At 35.4% G+C, this 13,879-nt stretch overlaps 1 protein-coding gene across 4 annotated transcripts; it reads right to left on the reverse strand.

Annotated features, from left to right (window-relative positions):
- Positions 1-570: 570 nt before the first annotated feature.
- On the reverse strand, positions 571-12,391 carry COQ3 (coenzyme Q 3). Of its 4 annotated transcripts, none has more exons than XM_088516555.1 (10): positions 12,174-12,390; positions 11,299-11,685; positions 11,052-11,141; positions 10,836-10,914; positions 6,880-6,957; positions 6,187-6,235; positions 5,887-5,936; positions 1,538-1,687; positions 1,032-1,112; positions 571-918 (listed from the first exon to the last, which is right to left on the reverse strand). In XM_088516555.1, exons 2-10 carry the CDS (start codon positions 11,559-11,561, stop codon positions 799-801), a joined length of 960 nt encoding a protein of 319 aa, XP_088372681.1. In that variant the 5' UTR covers positions 11,562-11,685; positions 12,174-12,390; the 3' UTR covers positions 571-798. The 4 variants fall into 4 exon arrangements, 3 of the variants coding, with proteins under 3 accessions (XP_088372681.1, XP_059449935.2, XP_088372682.1); XM_059593952.2 differs by having other exon boundaries at positions 12,162-12,390; XR_015912114.1 differs by lacking the exon at positions 571-918 and adding an exon at positions 1,294-1,417 and having other exon boundaries at positions 1,030-1,112; positions 12,174-12,391.
- Positions 12,392-13,879: the final 1,488 nt, after the last annotated feature.

Raw genomic sequence — 13,879 nt, forward strand, 5'->3', positions numbered from 1 at the left:
TATATTTTTTTTAATTTAAAAAAAAAAAAAAACATTTTTTTTTAATTAAAAAAATTAATATATGTGCCACATGTCGACGTCTGATTGGTCCACGTGTCAGTCTAACGGTCAACTAACGGATGGACTAATTTGGTCACTTATCAAAACCACAGGGACCTCCTGTGATAAAAATGAAACCCCAGGGGGGAAAAATAAAGTTAGGAAACCCTAGGGGGTTTTGGAGTATTTAACCCTAATTTTAAACTGATTAAGAAAAGAAAGGTTAAAAATAAAATTAAAAAATTATATAACTTTAACAATTTAGCTCTTAGAATATAGGAAACATCAATGATAAAAGTTAGATATAAAATAGAGAAAAAAAAATTTATTAAATGAGTGTCTTCAAGATATTTGTTAAATTTTTAGAAAAAAGCTAAATATAAAGAGCCTATTGTGAATGTTCTTAACCGTGTTTGGTTGTAAGTTATTTTATTCGAGAGAAAAAAAAAAAAATACTTCATAAATAAATTGGAAGGAAATATGGGTAGCATTTATCCTAAAATATCAAAAGATATTGAAAAACATGGCATTTATAAAATCAACTGTTAGTTATTGTAGAAAATTCTAAAGAGAACGAGTGTTGGAATGAATGAGTAACTAATTAATAACCAAAATTGGTTAAGAAAAGGTAAAAGCTCATTTTTTACCGAGTTGGAGCCAATAGCTTAAAGCCTTAAACCCAGGAAAACAAAAATATTACAATTATTTGCCAAGCCGAATTCATTCAGCACCCCCAAAGGAAAAATTAAAAGTAGAAAATTATTTATTTTCATATTTACTGTTTTCTGTACCAAAAGCAATGAAATTTACACTAATATCATCAGATAGGGACCATCTTCCTGTCAAGGGGTTGTACACAAATCCAGCCATCTCTCTGACCTGTACAAAGCCAACCAAACAAGCAGCAAACAATTTTTACTAAAATGTGCAGGGGTTAAAATTATTAATGAAATTCATGGAGAAACCATAACGTATTAAACTATTTTACATACACTAATATTGGCACGTTGAAGGATCAGGACTAGTTCTTCGGGAGTGAGAAAACTTGACCACTCATGTGTACCTCTGGGAAGCTGTAAAATAACAAGTTTATTGTCCCTAAGATGCGTGAATATATAAGAGGGAAACATGACATATTCCTTAGAGGTTGCCTTCTAATTTCTGGTGCAGGTCCCTTCTACTCATTCTTATCAAATTATCAACAAAAGCTAGTGGGGAATCTGAAAGGTAATTAAAATGAAACAAAACCCATACAATTTACAATCTTCCTTGTGCATCCATTATTTCCACACACAAACGAAACGACGTTGGAAAGAACCATGGTGTACATTCTTCAATTCTTTCGTTTTTGGTCAGACACTTCCATAGATGTGAAATTCTTTGAAGATGCAAATTATTTGTTAGAATCTTGACTAGTCAAAATCTAAATAGAGCATTGTACAACAGTGTAAGAGGTGCTAAAAGGCTAATTAACAAGCTATATTTGAGAGAAGTATACCCAACGGAGGAGGTACTCTGCTGCAACAATGGCAGTTGCATAGGATTTCATAGAACGGTTAATTGTTGATATCACAGCAGCTCCATCAGGAACAGCTAATGCCGCTAGAGACTTGCAGAATTCAGCAGGATCTGCTACGTGCTCAATTACCTTAAGAAAAATTCCAATTGCACACAAATTGGATATGGGTTGAAAATAGGAACACAATTTAGAAACATATTCAATGCAAGTCCAAAACAGTCTAAATACACTCTGAGAAGCAAGCACGAGTAAAAGCATACTTTCAAAGTTAAAGCATGAGAAAAACAACCCAAAATTTCAAGAATACTAGTAAACCTTCGATAAAGTTTCCATCAACCATAACAAAATACTCCATATTCAATTTCACAATAAGTTACTTTTTTTTTTTTTTGATAAATAAGTGATTCATTGAAAAGCACAGAGAAGCGCAACCCTAGTACCCAGGAAGTATACAAAGAAAGGTCCAACTAAAGGCAAAAAGAGGAACATAAAAATAAAAATTGAGACAATGAAAATTGAGGCACACTAAAAGCATCCAAGGGATCAAAGTTTGAATAAACAACTTTTTGTGCTCTTCCATTGACTTTTCTTGATCTTCAAAACATTTCCATTATGCTCTCGCCAAATAATTCATAGTACGCATAGTGGTGCAATTCGCCATACCTCCTTAGCTGAAATATTACCTCGTTGACCGCACTAACATGCTAACAATTCTACCACTCCAGGCATGACCCATGTAACAGCAAAAAGAGAGAAAATGTAACACCCCACTCCATTGACACACAAATTGTCCGTTTTTGGCTCCCCCAAACCAAACTTCCAAGAGGTCACCCATCCTGGTACTTCTCGCATAAACTCGCTTAATTGCGAAGTTCTGATGGGATCATGACCATCTCGTATTTAAAACGCATTATCATGAAGGGTATAAAGTATATATATAAACACATCTTCATCTCCATACCCAGGCGATGTAGGACGCCACAAAAAACCATACTCCATAAAGCTTGAGCCGCTTCACTGTGAAGGAGAAGATGATTTACAAACTCACCATTGTGCTTGCACATACAACACCATCCCACCACAATGATACCTATTTACACAAACTATCCAAGGTCAAAATCTTTCCAAGAGTCGCCGTCCGCACAAAGAAACTAACTCTCAATAGAACTTTTACTTTCCATATACTCATCCATAGGAAAGAGGAAGTCACATCTGTCCCCGAAGAAGAAAGCTTACGAAAAAAGACCTAACCTCAAAGATATGTCATTTAGAAGGAGTCCACCGCATGCAATCCGACACCCCCATGTGACTACGGAAAGCATATAACTTCCCAAAAAAGGCCATCACCACCTCTACCTCCCAATCCTGGACCGCCCGTAAAAAAGGAACATTCCACTGTATAACACCATTGGCCAGCTGCATATGATCCCTAACCCATGCCTCCTTGTTACCCGCAATTTGAAATAATGCAGGAAAGGCTTCCTTCAAGTACTGATCCCCGCACCAAATATTATGCCAAAATCTAATGTGGGAGCCATTTCTTACTCCAAAGCTAATAAATCTCAAGAAAACTTCTCACCCTCTCCGAATATGTTTCCACACCCCAACTCCATGCCCTCCACCATCTTGGTACACCATCCACCCTTCATGCACCCATGCTTGACTTCTACAACCAACCTCCAATACGCTTCCCTTTCTGTTGCATATCTCATAACCATTTACCCAATAAAGCGAGATTAAAAGTGCACAAGTTTCAAATTCATAAACCACCATCTTGCATGGAAGAACAAATTTGAGCCCAATTTCACAGTCAATTACTTACATTATCCTTTAAGGAAAATCCAAATTTAAATGATGTGATTTATGCTCTCTATTCGGCATCTACAGAGGACTTCCACACTGAAGGAATGCAATTTCATGATGGAGCATTGAATCTTTATGCTTGCTTTCTACTTTGTTATATTGTCTTTTAGTTTTTGGGCTATAAGTGTGCTCCTATTTCTTTTGCACAAATAAATGATCATGTTACTAGCTTGTGACTTTTATTAAGCTTCAAGGTCAAATTAAAAGGCTGTGTATCAGGGATTAGTCTCATAGGGTATCTTAAAAGTGTAGTATTTTTTTTTTTTTTTTTTTTTATAGGTAACATCAATTTATACAAAAGTGCAAAGGAGCGCAACTCATGTACACAAGAAGTATACAATAGAGCCCACATATGCAATAGCTATTAAGTTGAAAATGAAGCATATAAGTCTAAAAATTCCACAAGCGTTACAGCTTGCGACGAATGCCACATTACTCTCCATGAGAACAGTGTTTGGAGTACCCTTTTCTTTAACTCTATGAGTCCAAGTTCCCAGTCCTCAAAACTCCATGCATTCCTTTCTCTCCATAAGCACCACATTACACATAAAGGAGTCATTCTCCAAATTTGCAAAACTGTAGGATTACCCCTTTGTCCTCTCCAATTTCCCAAACATTCCTTCATCCTACCCGGCATCACCCACGTAACACCAAACAACTGAAAAACCATGTTCCATAACTCTATAGCAACCTCACAATGCAATAATAAATGATCAATTGATTCACCACTATGCTTGCACATACAACACACTCCGTCACTATAATGTTCTTACATAAATTGTCTAATGTTAATATTTTCCCCAGCACCGCTGTCCACACAAAAAAAGCCACTCTCGGAGGAGCTTTACTCTTCCAAATACTCTCCCAAGGACCAACCACCGGAGCCGAATTAACCCTTACCTGATATACAGTTACCTGAATTAACTCTTAAAAGTGTAGTATATATAGTCTTTCAAGAGTTTTTGCAACGGACTCCACGATATACAACTAAAATTTCAGATTTCTATTCTCATTTTCTTTAAACCCAGAAACTCAAAAAGTTTGAGTCCAAATTCAATCCTTTTGTATGGCCAAATAATAACTCAATCCTCTCGCTATTTGTCTAGAGTTTTCTATTGCTTTAATGTTTGATCTACCTCTAATATCATCAAGCTCAATATAAATAAGGCTTTTGAAGTTCTTGTAAGGGGTCTTGACATCAAATTAAAATCTCAGATTTGAATGTTTAAATCTCTTGAACCACAGAAACTCATAAATTTTGAGTTCCAACCTCAGTCGTCTTGTATCCCCCCAAAAGAAACCAACGCCCGGGGCTCCCCCAAAAGAAAAAAGAAAAAAGGGAAAACAATTTCAACCTCTTAATAGTATTCACATTTTTGCATTGCTTTATTGTTCTTCTGACTTGGAACATCTATTATTGTCTCTTCTTTGGACAAAAAAAAACATGTTACTGCATCAACTGGCTAGCCAGCTAAGGCCTTTTTGCCATGTCTTTTGTGCAGGGGTTAGCTGTAGCCCACACAAGCCAAACCATAGAAACTAATCAGTCAACCCCTAAACAAAGTTGATTCAACCATCAGCCTAAGTTGATTTCATCACGTACATTGTCCCCTTGTTACAGTTTCTAATGTTATATTGGTCCATAATTTGATGCATTGAAGCTTAGTGGAGCATGATGTAATGCTTAAATTACATCAACTATTCTGACCTTGACTTCACCATTTGAGGCAATCTACTGTGTTTGTTATAAATACATGTGAAAAAACTAAAAATACAAAGTTGTACAACTTTTGTTTCAAAGATTCACAATGCAATAATGATATCAATCAATAGATTTGAGGAGGTATATGTGTCCAAGAGAACACTTATCTTCTTAACATGTATGGTAGCCAAAATGTACTTCAAATCAACCTTTTCATTATTTGAGTTGGTTAAGCACAAAAGCATTACTCCTCATAGTTTCCCACAAAAGTTTCTTAAAAACTATGAGATGCTCATTACAATTAGTAAATGATGGGGAGAAGTCCAAGATTATATGGAAAAAGTAGAAAATGCATATAAGATAGCAACCAATCATTTGGCCTTACCACAATCATAGCAGGGTAGGTAAATCATAAAAGAACACCTAATCGCTTACATACATCCCAATATGCAATATCAACCAAAAAGAAGTGAAAGGGCCAAGTAGAAAGAACTAAATTGTGAATGCTGACCTGATTTTACATCCAACAGGAAAATAGTAAATCCATCATATAAATGAACGTAGGGATAAATAACTAAATAATATTTTATACATTCAAGCACACAGCAATCACAACATCAAACTTACTTTCTTCTTCTAAAAAATAGTAAATCTATCATATAATACATAGGGGATCCACAATTCGTATGTATAAAGAACTAGATAATAATATTTTTTTTTTCATGCATATACAGACAAAGGCAGAGAGAGAGAGAGAACATACTTCTAGAGCAATCACAGCATCAAACTTTCTTTCTTCTTCTACCAGCGTTTCTACCAATAAAATCAAATTTAGAAAAGCTTTCTACCATATTTCAGTAACAAGACACAACCAAAAAATGTCAATTATGCTACCTAGTCCTCACATATGGGCCAATTAGTCCCTTTGCAAAGGGATGTAACCATCCATTGTAAAAGATGCAATAGCTTACATGCAGAGAAGTAATGCATTTTGAAAGCAAAATAGGAATGATATACCTTAAAAATATGACCTACAGAAGAAATAAACAAGGTTGGCATGTACCAGCTGTTGTGCAACAGTATTCAATAGTCGATGTCACTGGATCCAAATCCTGTGCAGAAAGGTAATGTTAAAAACTTTCCAGACACTTAAGTCTAAAACAATCTACAAGAACAAACAAATATAATCTTTTAAATACCACAAACAAATATAATCTTTTAAAGACCAAACTTGTAATTTACTACAATGATGCTCAGAGACACAATTCATTTAAATCCAAGATGTACTACCACCATAGCTGGCTACTCTAGAGGCTATGGTGGAAACCTTAACCTCTCTTCAAAAGTATCACAACTATGCTAATTACGTAAAATAACTCCATTATACATTTACTACAGAACTAACTGCTCCGGTGACTGATTTATACAATGAAGATGCACAATTTCTCTCTAACTCCCTCTCTCCCTAAGCAAATATGGAATAGTGTGAAGGCATCAATGATTTGTTACTTTTCAAATCCGAGTCCACCTATGGACACAAAAATCAGCAATCTTTGGCCACGACGATGAAAAAAAAAAAAAAAAAAAAAAACCGAAAGCCCAAAACAAATCTGAACCAATTCTTAACAACAAAAAATGCGAAAGAGTTCTCTCCCAGACAGAAAATATACTAGCATCTAGTGACCCTTTGCTTTTCAAATTCATCTCTACATATGGATACTAAGAAATCAAAGTCTAAATCATAGAATGACCATACAGCATGTAGACGTGCAATCTTGATATTTTTCTCCACAGCATCAACTCCTGTTACTGTAGCTCCCATTCGAGCTAAAGGCTGAACAGGCAAAAGAGAATAGTAAATACGAGGAAAATATCACATATAGTTTTTTTTTTTTTTTCTCAAAAAAAAAAAAAAAAAAAAAAAAGCTGAAATCTATTACCAGTATACACAAACTTAAGCAATGTAATGAAGCATAATATTGCATTAACTAATACAGTTACATCCTTATATTATTAGCACACAATTATATTTGCATTCTAACTGTTGTCTACTTCCTGACCACAATGGTAATTAGGTCTAGAAATTTAATTGTGTATGATGTAGAAATTCTAGCAGAAACCCTCTAGACAGACAAACAGAAAAGAATATGAAAGTAATATTTTATAATTTTAAGGTATGCAAAAAAGATTTATAAAATTTTATGGTCTGCAATGATATATGAAAATGATGGAAATCTCTCTCTCCTGCCAATGCATATAGGCGCGTCCTGACATTCCTCATCAGTTGGTTGGTTTTTCCAGAAATGGCATCAACCTATTTTTTCTTTTCTGGTAAATAGCAATGGGGAATTCAAGTTGGTTCTATGTTGAAACTAAGTCACTCGAGCTTTCGACAAAGGAGGGGTTTTCTGTTTTACTCTATCTCTCTCTCTCTTTTGTCGGTGCGTGTAGACGTGTCCCAACATTCCTCATCGGTCGGTTGGTTTTTCCAGCAATGGCATCAACCTAGCTTTTCTTTTCTGGTAAATAGCGATGGGGTATTCAAGTTGGTTCTATGTTGAAGCTAAGTCACTCGAGTTTTCGACAAAGGAGGGGTTTTCTGTTTTACAAATTGTTGAAAGGAGTAAGGGTGTTTCTTGAGTAATATAGTTGGGTAAGGTTAGTGTGGCGTGGTTGTTGACTACAGAGGCTTTGACTCAAGGGGAGGGGTTGAAGGAGTTTGTGAAATCCTCCAGCGTTGGTAACAAAGCATTCATTACCCGGAGATGTTATAACAGTCATGGTTGTTTTCTGGCTCTTGAGGAAGATGCAGGTGGTGGTCAGAGGTTTTATTTTCATATCTGAAGGAAGAGAAGGGAAGGATTGGAAAAGTTGCACCCACAAGTTGCAGAAGGCTTAAGCTCTTTTCCATTCGTCCTTTGACACTGGGTTCAGAATATTGCCTTCCCGAAAGCTTTACAGTGGTCTTCATTCGTTCGGAATGGGTGGTAGTACATCAGCATTAGCGAGAAAGGCTTCGGCTAAGGCTGCTGGAAAAGGTCGTATGCGGTTTTGGTAGGGTCAGGGCAGACTCTGACAACTGCCAGAGCACCTAAGGGAAATGTTGGTTTCAAATGTTAGAGAACCGAGGGGATGGGGTGTTAGCGGTAGGGGAGCGCCTAGGGTAATTTCTGGGTATCCCAAGTTTCAAGCCGACACAATCAGTTTGAAGGATCCTAGGGGAGATTTGGGTGCAAACCTAGATTCCTTTACGGTCCAATTGGGTGCGGTACCATAAAGGAAGTATGGAGGCTGGTTCCGATGTGTTTAGTGTGGTGTCTTTGGAGTTAGAGAAATGCTTAGCACTTTGACGACGAGGAGACATCGATGACAGAGTTGCAAAAGACTGGTGAACACGTTACATATTTGGATATCAGCACATCATAGCTTATTTGGTTCGAATTTTGCAAATTTTGACTTTATGTTCTTTTCTTTCTTCATCTTAAGAGGTTCTCTTGTATACTCCTTGTGTACTAAGATTACGCCCCTCTACGCCTAATTTATGATATGACCTTACTTACCAAAAAAAAAAAAAGCTAGTCATTTTGATGGAGCAGATGTGACTAGCATTTTCCTTGGGTCGTACAACTAATGAGTAAATTCCATCTAGTCGGTTAGTTTAAGATTTGTACTCTAATTTTCTCATGCAGTCTGAAGGCTAGAAACCAGCTATTGTTTAACTGAGCTCTCTTAGGGAAGTGATTATGGCGTTTTGCCACAGAGAGGGAGGCTTTGTTGAGATCTGTAGTAGAAATTAAATATGACAACATGTGGGGAGGTGGTGTTCCAATGCGGTTTCTAGGTCCTTCGGGATTGGGGTGTGGAAAAAATTAGGAGGGGAGGAAGGATTTCTCTAAATTTGTTAGATTTGAGGCGGGAGATGGGCCTAAGATTAGGTTTTGGCATGATCCATGGTGTGGGATTTACACCTTGAAGGCAGCTTTCCCAGAATTTAGTATTGCTTAGTGTAAGAAGACTTCAGTGTTAGAACATGTGCAGTTTTCTAACACTTTCCAGTAATGGATTAGTTGCATGTGCAAGAAGAGTGAGGAAACATTGATCATCTTTTGCTTCATTGCGAAGTGGCTAGAGATTTGTGGGTATCAATTTTCCTTCTTTTTGAGAGAGTGAGTCATGCCCCAACGGGTGGTGGAACTATTAGCTAGTTGGATAGGTCAGTTTGGTAGCCACTACAATATAGAAGTTTGAAGGACTGCTCATTTATGCTTACTGTGGTATGTTTGGAGCAAACGCAATGTTAGAAATTTTGAAAGTTGTGAGAGAATGGTGATTTTTTTTTTTTTTATGAATGAGAATGGTAATAGAGTTAAAAGCTATTATGTTCAAACCTCTTAATGATTGGATGTCTGCTCACAACAATTATCGCTGTTTAATTTTCTAGGATTTTTGGATTTGTGTTCTTCTTATTCTCCCTAATGGGTGTCTCTCTTGTATACTTTCTATATACTTGGGTTACGCCTTTTTGTGCTTTCTAATAAAATGGAATTACTAATAAGAAAATAATTTTATGGTCAGCAATAAGAAAATGTCTCAATCCAAATATATATGCCATGGATGGGAAGCAGATATTTCCTAACATTTTGGGCCCATTTCACTTTGTAGTTCATCCATATACTGCTTTAAAATAACTGCAACTAAATTGTTCTTTTCAAACGGATGGTGGACATTCTTTTTATGGGCAAATGCAATGCACGCACCTATACAGGATTAAACCCCCGACCTGACCCACCACCCCTTTTTTATGGGAGAGGAGACGCCATTTGGTTCAAAGACCATTGGCATACAATTTAATAAGCATTTGATTCCTTTTCACTTGACTTCTCTAGTGCACAAGAATAGTGCATCACAGTCTTGTAATTAAATGGTAGTTTTTTGTGCCATTGTAAACATCACATTATTATTCTGTGTGTGAAGGTAACAGACATATGGTTCTTTTTTACTTATCAAAAAAAGAACCATATGAAAGCAACCAATATGACGATGCTAAAGTTAATGAGTGCTAAAATAACAAAAAAATAAAAGAAGATAAGAAAGAAAAGATAAATAGGGAACTGCATTGGCCAGAAACTAAAGTGATGCCGATTAAGGACAAGATGGAAAGTGGTTAAAATGGTTCATCATCTACAGTTGGAGACTAGTAAATGCACCAATATGGTAATTTGACAAGGGATACATGCTAGCAGGACAAGAGAATATTGAAAAGAATATACAATGAAAGGTGATGAAAGACATGATGGCATATGATTTGAAGGGTAACATGATCCCGGGTATCAAGTGCATAGAAGGGGAACATTCTTCTAACCGATTTTTATGTATTTAAGTATTTTAGAGCTTTCTTATATCAAGTTGAGTAAAAAATGCACCATATGACCTAAACTTTGACTTCTAAGGCATACACACACAAAAGGAAATGTCGGAATGTAGGATTCTTTTTTTTTTTTTTTTTTTTTTTGTGCGGGGAAGGGGGGGGGGGGGGGGGGGTTAAGCATGAATTGTATGAACGGAAAGCAATATACAACAAATTTTAGGGCCTCGATAAAAAGTTATGGATCTAAATAGTCCCTACCAATAACAAATTTTGGGATGGTACTTGTAGCTAAAAATGATCTCCAACCAAAATACACTTGAGAAATTAAAATATTTGTAGAATACCTCTGAGAGAATTCCACCTCCACAACCAACATCAACTATTTTTAGTCCTTCAAAAGGCCTAGCACTGTTAGGATCCTTTCTGAAATGAGGAAAACTAATCAGAATCTATAGATTACGCAAGAGAAGAAATTTTTATTGTGTGCCTATGTGTCAGTAGTCTAAGTTTACAACAACAATAACAAAGAAGAAAGAGTGAAGAAAGCAGGCAAAATTTACCCAAAATGACGACAAAGAGTGGAGCGAATGAAAGCAAGTCTTGTAGGATTCATCACATGCAATGGTTTAAACGGACCTTCAGAATCCCACCTAATCATAACAATGCATCAAATACTTCTTTATATACTTACTAGTCAAAGCTTCAAAGTTCTAATTTCTTTCAATTTCCCACATTTTCTCTCACCAGACAAACAGACATTAACACGCAAATGAAATTATAAATAAATTAGTAAGTTTAAAAGCTGACCAGGTTTCGGCAATGGAAGCGAATTTAACGAGTTCGAGCTCTTTCAAAGACGATAGAGACGGAGTAGAACCTCTTCCCATTCCGGTGTCGTTTATGGTGTTATTGTGGGACTGAGGCATCTCTAGCGGTGGGGGTGAAGAAGAATCCGAGAAGGGCCTAAGGTTGAGGAGCGCTCGAGTGGCTCGTGTAGGGTTTGAGCAAATGCGGGTGTTGGAGGAATATATGACTCGGAGATGGCTATGGCTCAGGAGCTTGGAAGCCATGGCTGAGATGAGCCAAGGGACTAGGGAGAGCGGAGACAGAGAGAATGGAAGAGTTTGAGTCGTTTACAAAAGGAAACAGAGCTTCATTTGTGTCCAATTCATCTCGTAGCGAACTTTGGCAAGTCTTCAATTAATAAATAATTCAAGTATGTTAGAAAAAGCATTAACAATTACTCAAGTATTAACAATTTAACAACTGCAACAGATCAAAATTAGCAACTGAAAAAGAATTCCAGCAATATCAAAATTAACAAAACAAAATTTAGAGGAAGCAACTATGAATAAGAATTAAGAAACCGTGCAAATTCCAAAAGTCTGCCTCAAGAATTAAGAAAGTGATTAAAAAAGGCTAGATTTGTAAATGAGCATCTTTATACAAAACCAAAATTTGTAATATTTTATTACAAATTAAAATTAAATAAGTTCTAAACAGATTGGATATCAAAACCAACAGCAGATAATTATGGGGAGAAAGGATCAGCCAAACAAACACATCCAAAAATATTTACACATTTTTCTGGGCAACCAAACAAACACATCAAACGGCAAAACCCCAAACCTCCCACCACCCAAGAAGAAACGGAGAAAAAAAAAACCCACAAATCTTATCACCTCCTCCGCCTCCAATCCGCGGCGTACTGCGAGAGTGAAAGGACCTCCGAGAGCGGCGTGGACAGCAGGGTTGGCAGCGGCAAGTTCCTGGAAACCGGGCACGTCAGCCAGGCGTCGAGGTGTGTGGTTGCTGCGGTGGTGGTGGTGGTTGTTGTTGGGGGCACTGGGGGAGTGGTAGGAGCGGCAACAGAGATAAATATTAACGGTTTGATTCGCTTTACCAAAAGCTTATCCCATGTGGCTGTCTCTACTTAGATCTGGTGTTCTTGTTCAATATGATCCATTGACTATATATATGTTTTCAACATTTAATACTACTCGTCAAATTAGATCAAACAAGGCAAGCTTACGGTGTCTCTGTTACACCATATGCATACTTCTTAGTAAGCGCTTGATAGCTGTCATCCATTAATATCATCCAACGGCTATTAGATCATCACTACATTTTGGACGGCTACGATTACACTTATACACCATATACATATCATTTTGGACTGCTATTAGATCAAATTCAAATTTAGCTACATTAAATTCAATAAAAATTCAAAATTTAGGAATTAGGAATAAAAATTGTGTTATGTAGTATTATTTAGGGTTAGTTTGTTATTTCAATTTCAATAATTACGATTTTAAAAATTATGTTTTTTTCAATCGCATATTTTTTTCTTCTTCTTATTTTAGATTAAGTATTTGTTAAATTACAACGTAAAATGCTTTATGTCACACACGCACACACACTAATCACTATTATCATATTACATATAGTATTAACTGTATTATTTAGTTAATATGTTAAATTGTTAATGCTTAACACGGTCCAATATATAATGTCAATATTAATATATATTGTATCTTATATGTAAACATTTATATACTTATATAGTTATAGGATTGTATTATTATCTAATTTATATGGGTAATGAGTCAATGTTAATTGTTATAACTTATATACTTATATTATATGTTCTCATTATCACGATTCATGATATATGATTTAAATTCAAATTGTTAAGTTTTTACTTATCGTAAATTGTGATTATAATGTATAAATTATAAAAAACACATTAGTTACTTAATTGTTAATCGTTTAATCTAATAGTAATACTCAAACTCTAAGTAATAAATTCATACGATCTAATGGTCATACACTCATACTTAAATTTTGTGATCATATTATCTCACAATTAATATTAATATTATCTTAGATTTAAGATCATGTAATACATCATATATGTTTTATAAGAATAAAGTATATAATTATAATGTATTAATTAAATAATACAATAACTTATGCAGATATACCATATGATTATATAATGATTAATGATTATGTGATATACCGTATACGATTCCAATTTTCAAAGTATAAACTATCTAATAACTTGTACGGTTGTACTATATATATATATATATATATATATATATATATATATATATATATATATTTCTTATATATTTTTATATTAATATATACATATATATAATATATATACACACATATGCATAAATAACCAAAAAACAAAGGTATATAATATATTTGTTATTATTGAGTAAATGAATAATGTTGATTATATATTGTTATTTGTTACTTAATAAAAATTATACGAGCCGAGCTTAATAAGCGAGGCGAGCCTTATACGAGCTTAGCCGAGTCGAGCAGAGCTTGCTTCGTTTAATAATCGAGCCAGGATTTGTGTTCACGAAAC

This window comes from Corylus avellana, chromosome 5, assembly GCF_965113065.1.
Source record: "Corylus avellana chromosome 5, dhCorAvel1.hap1.2, whole genome shotgun sequence".
NCBI classification, from domain to species: Eukaryota; Viridiplantae; Streptophyta; class Magnoliopsida; order Fagales; family Betulaceae; genus Corylus; species Corylus avellana.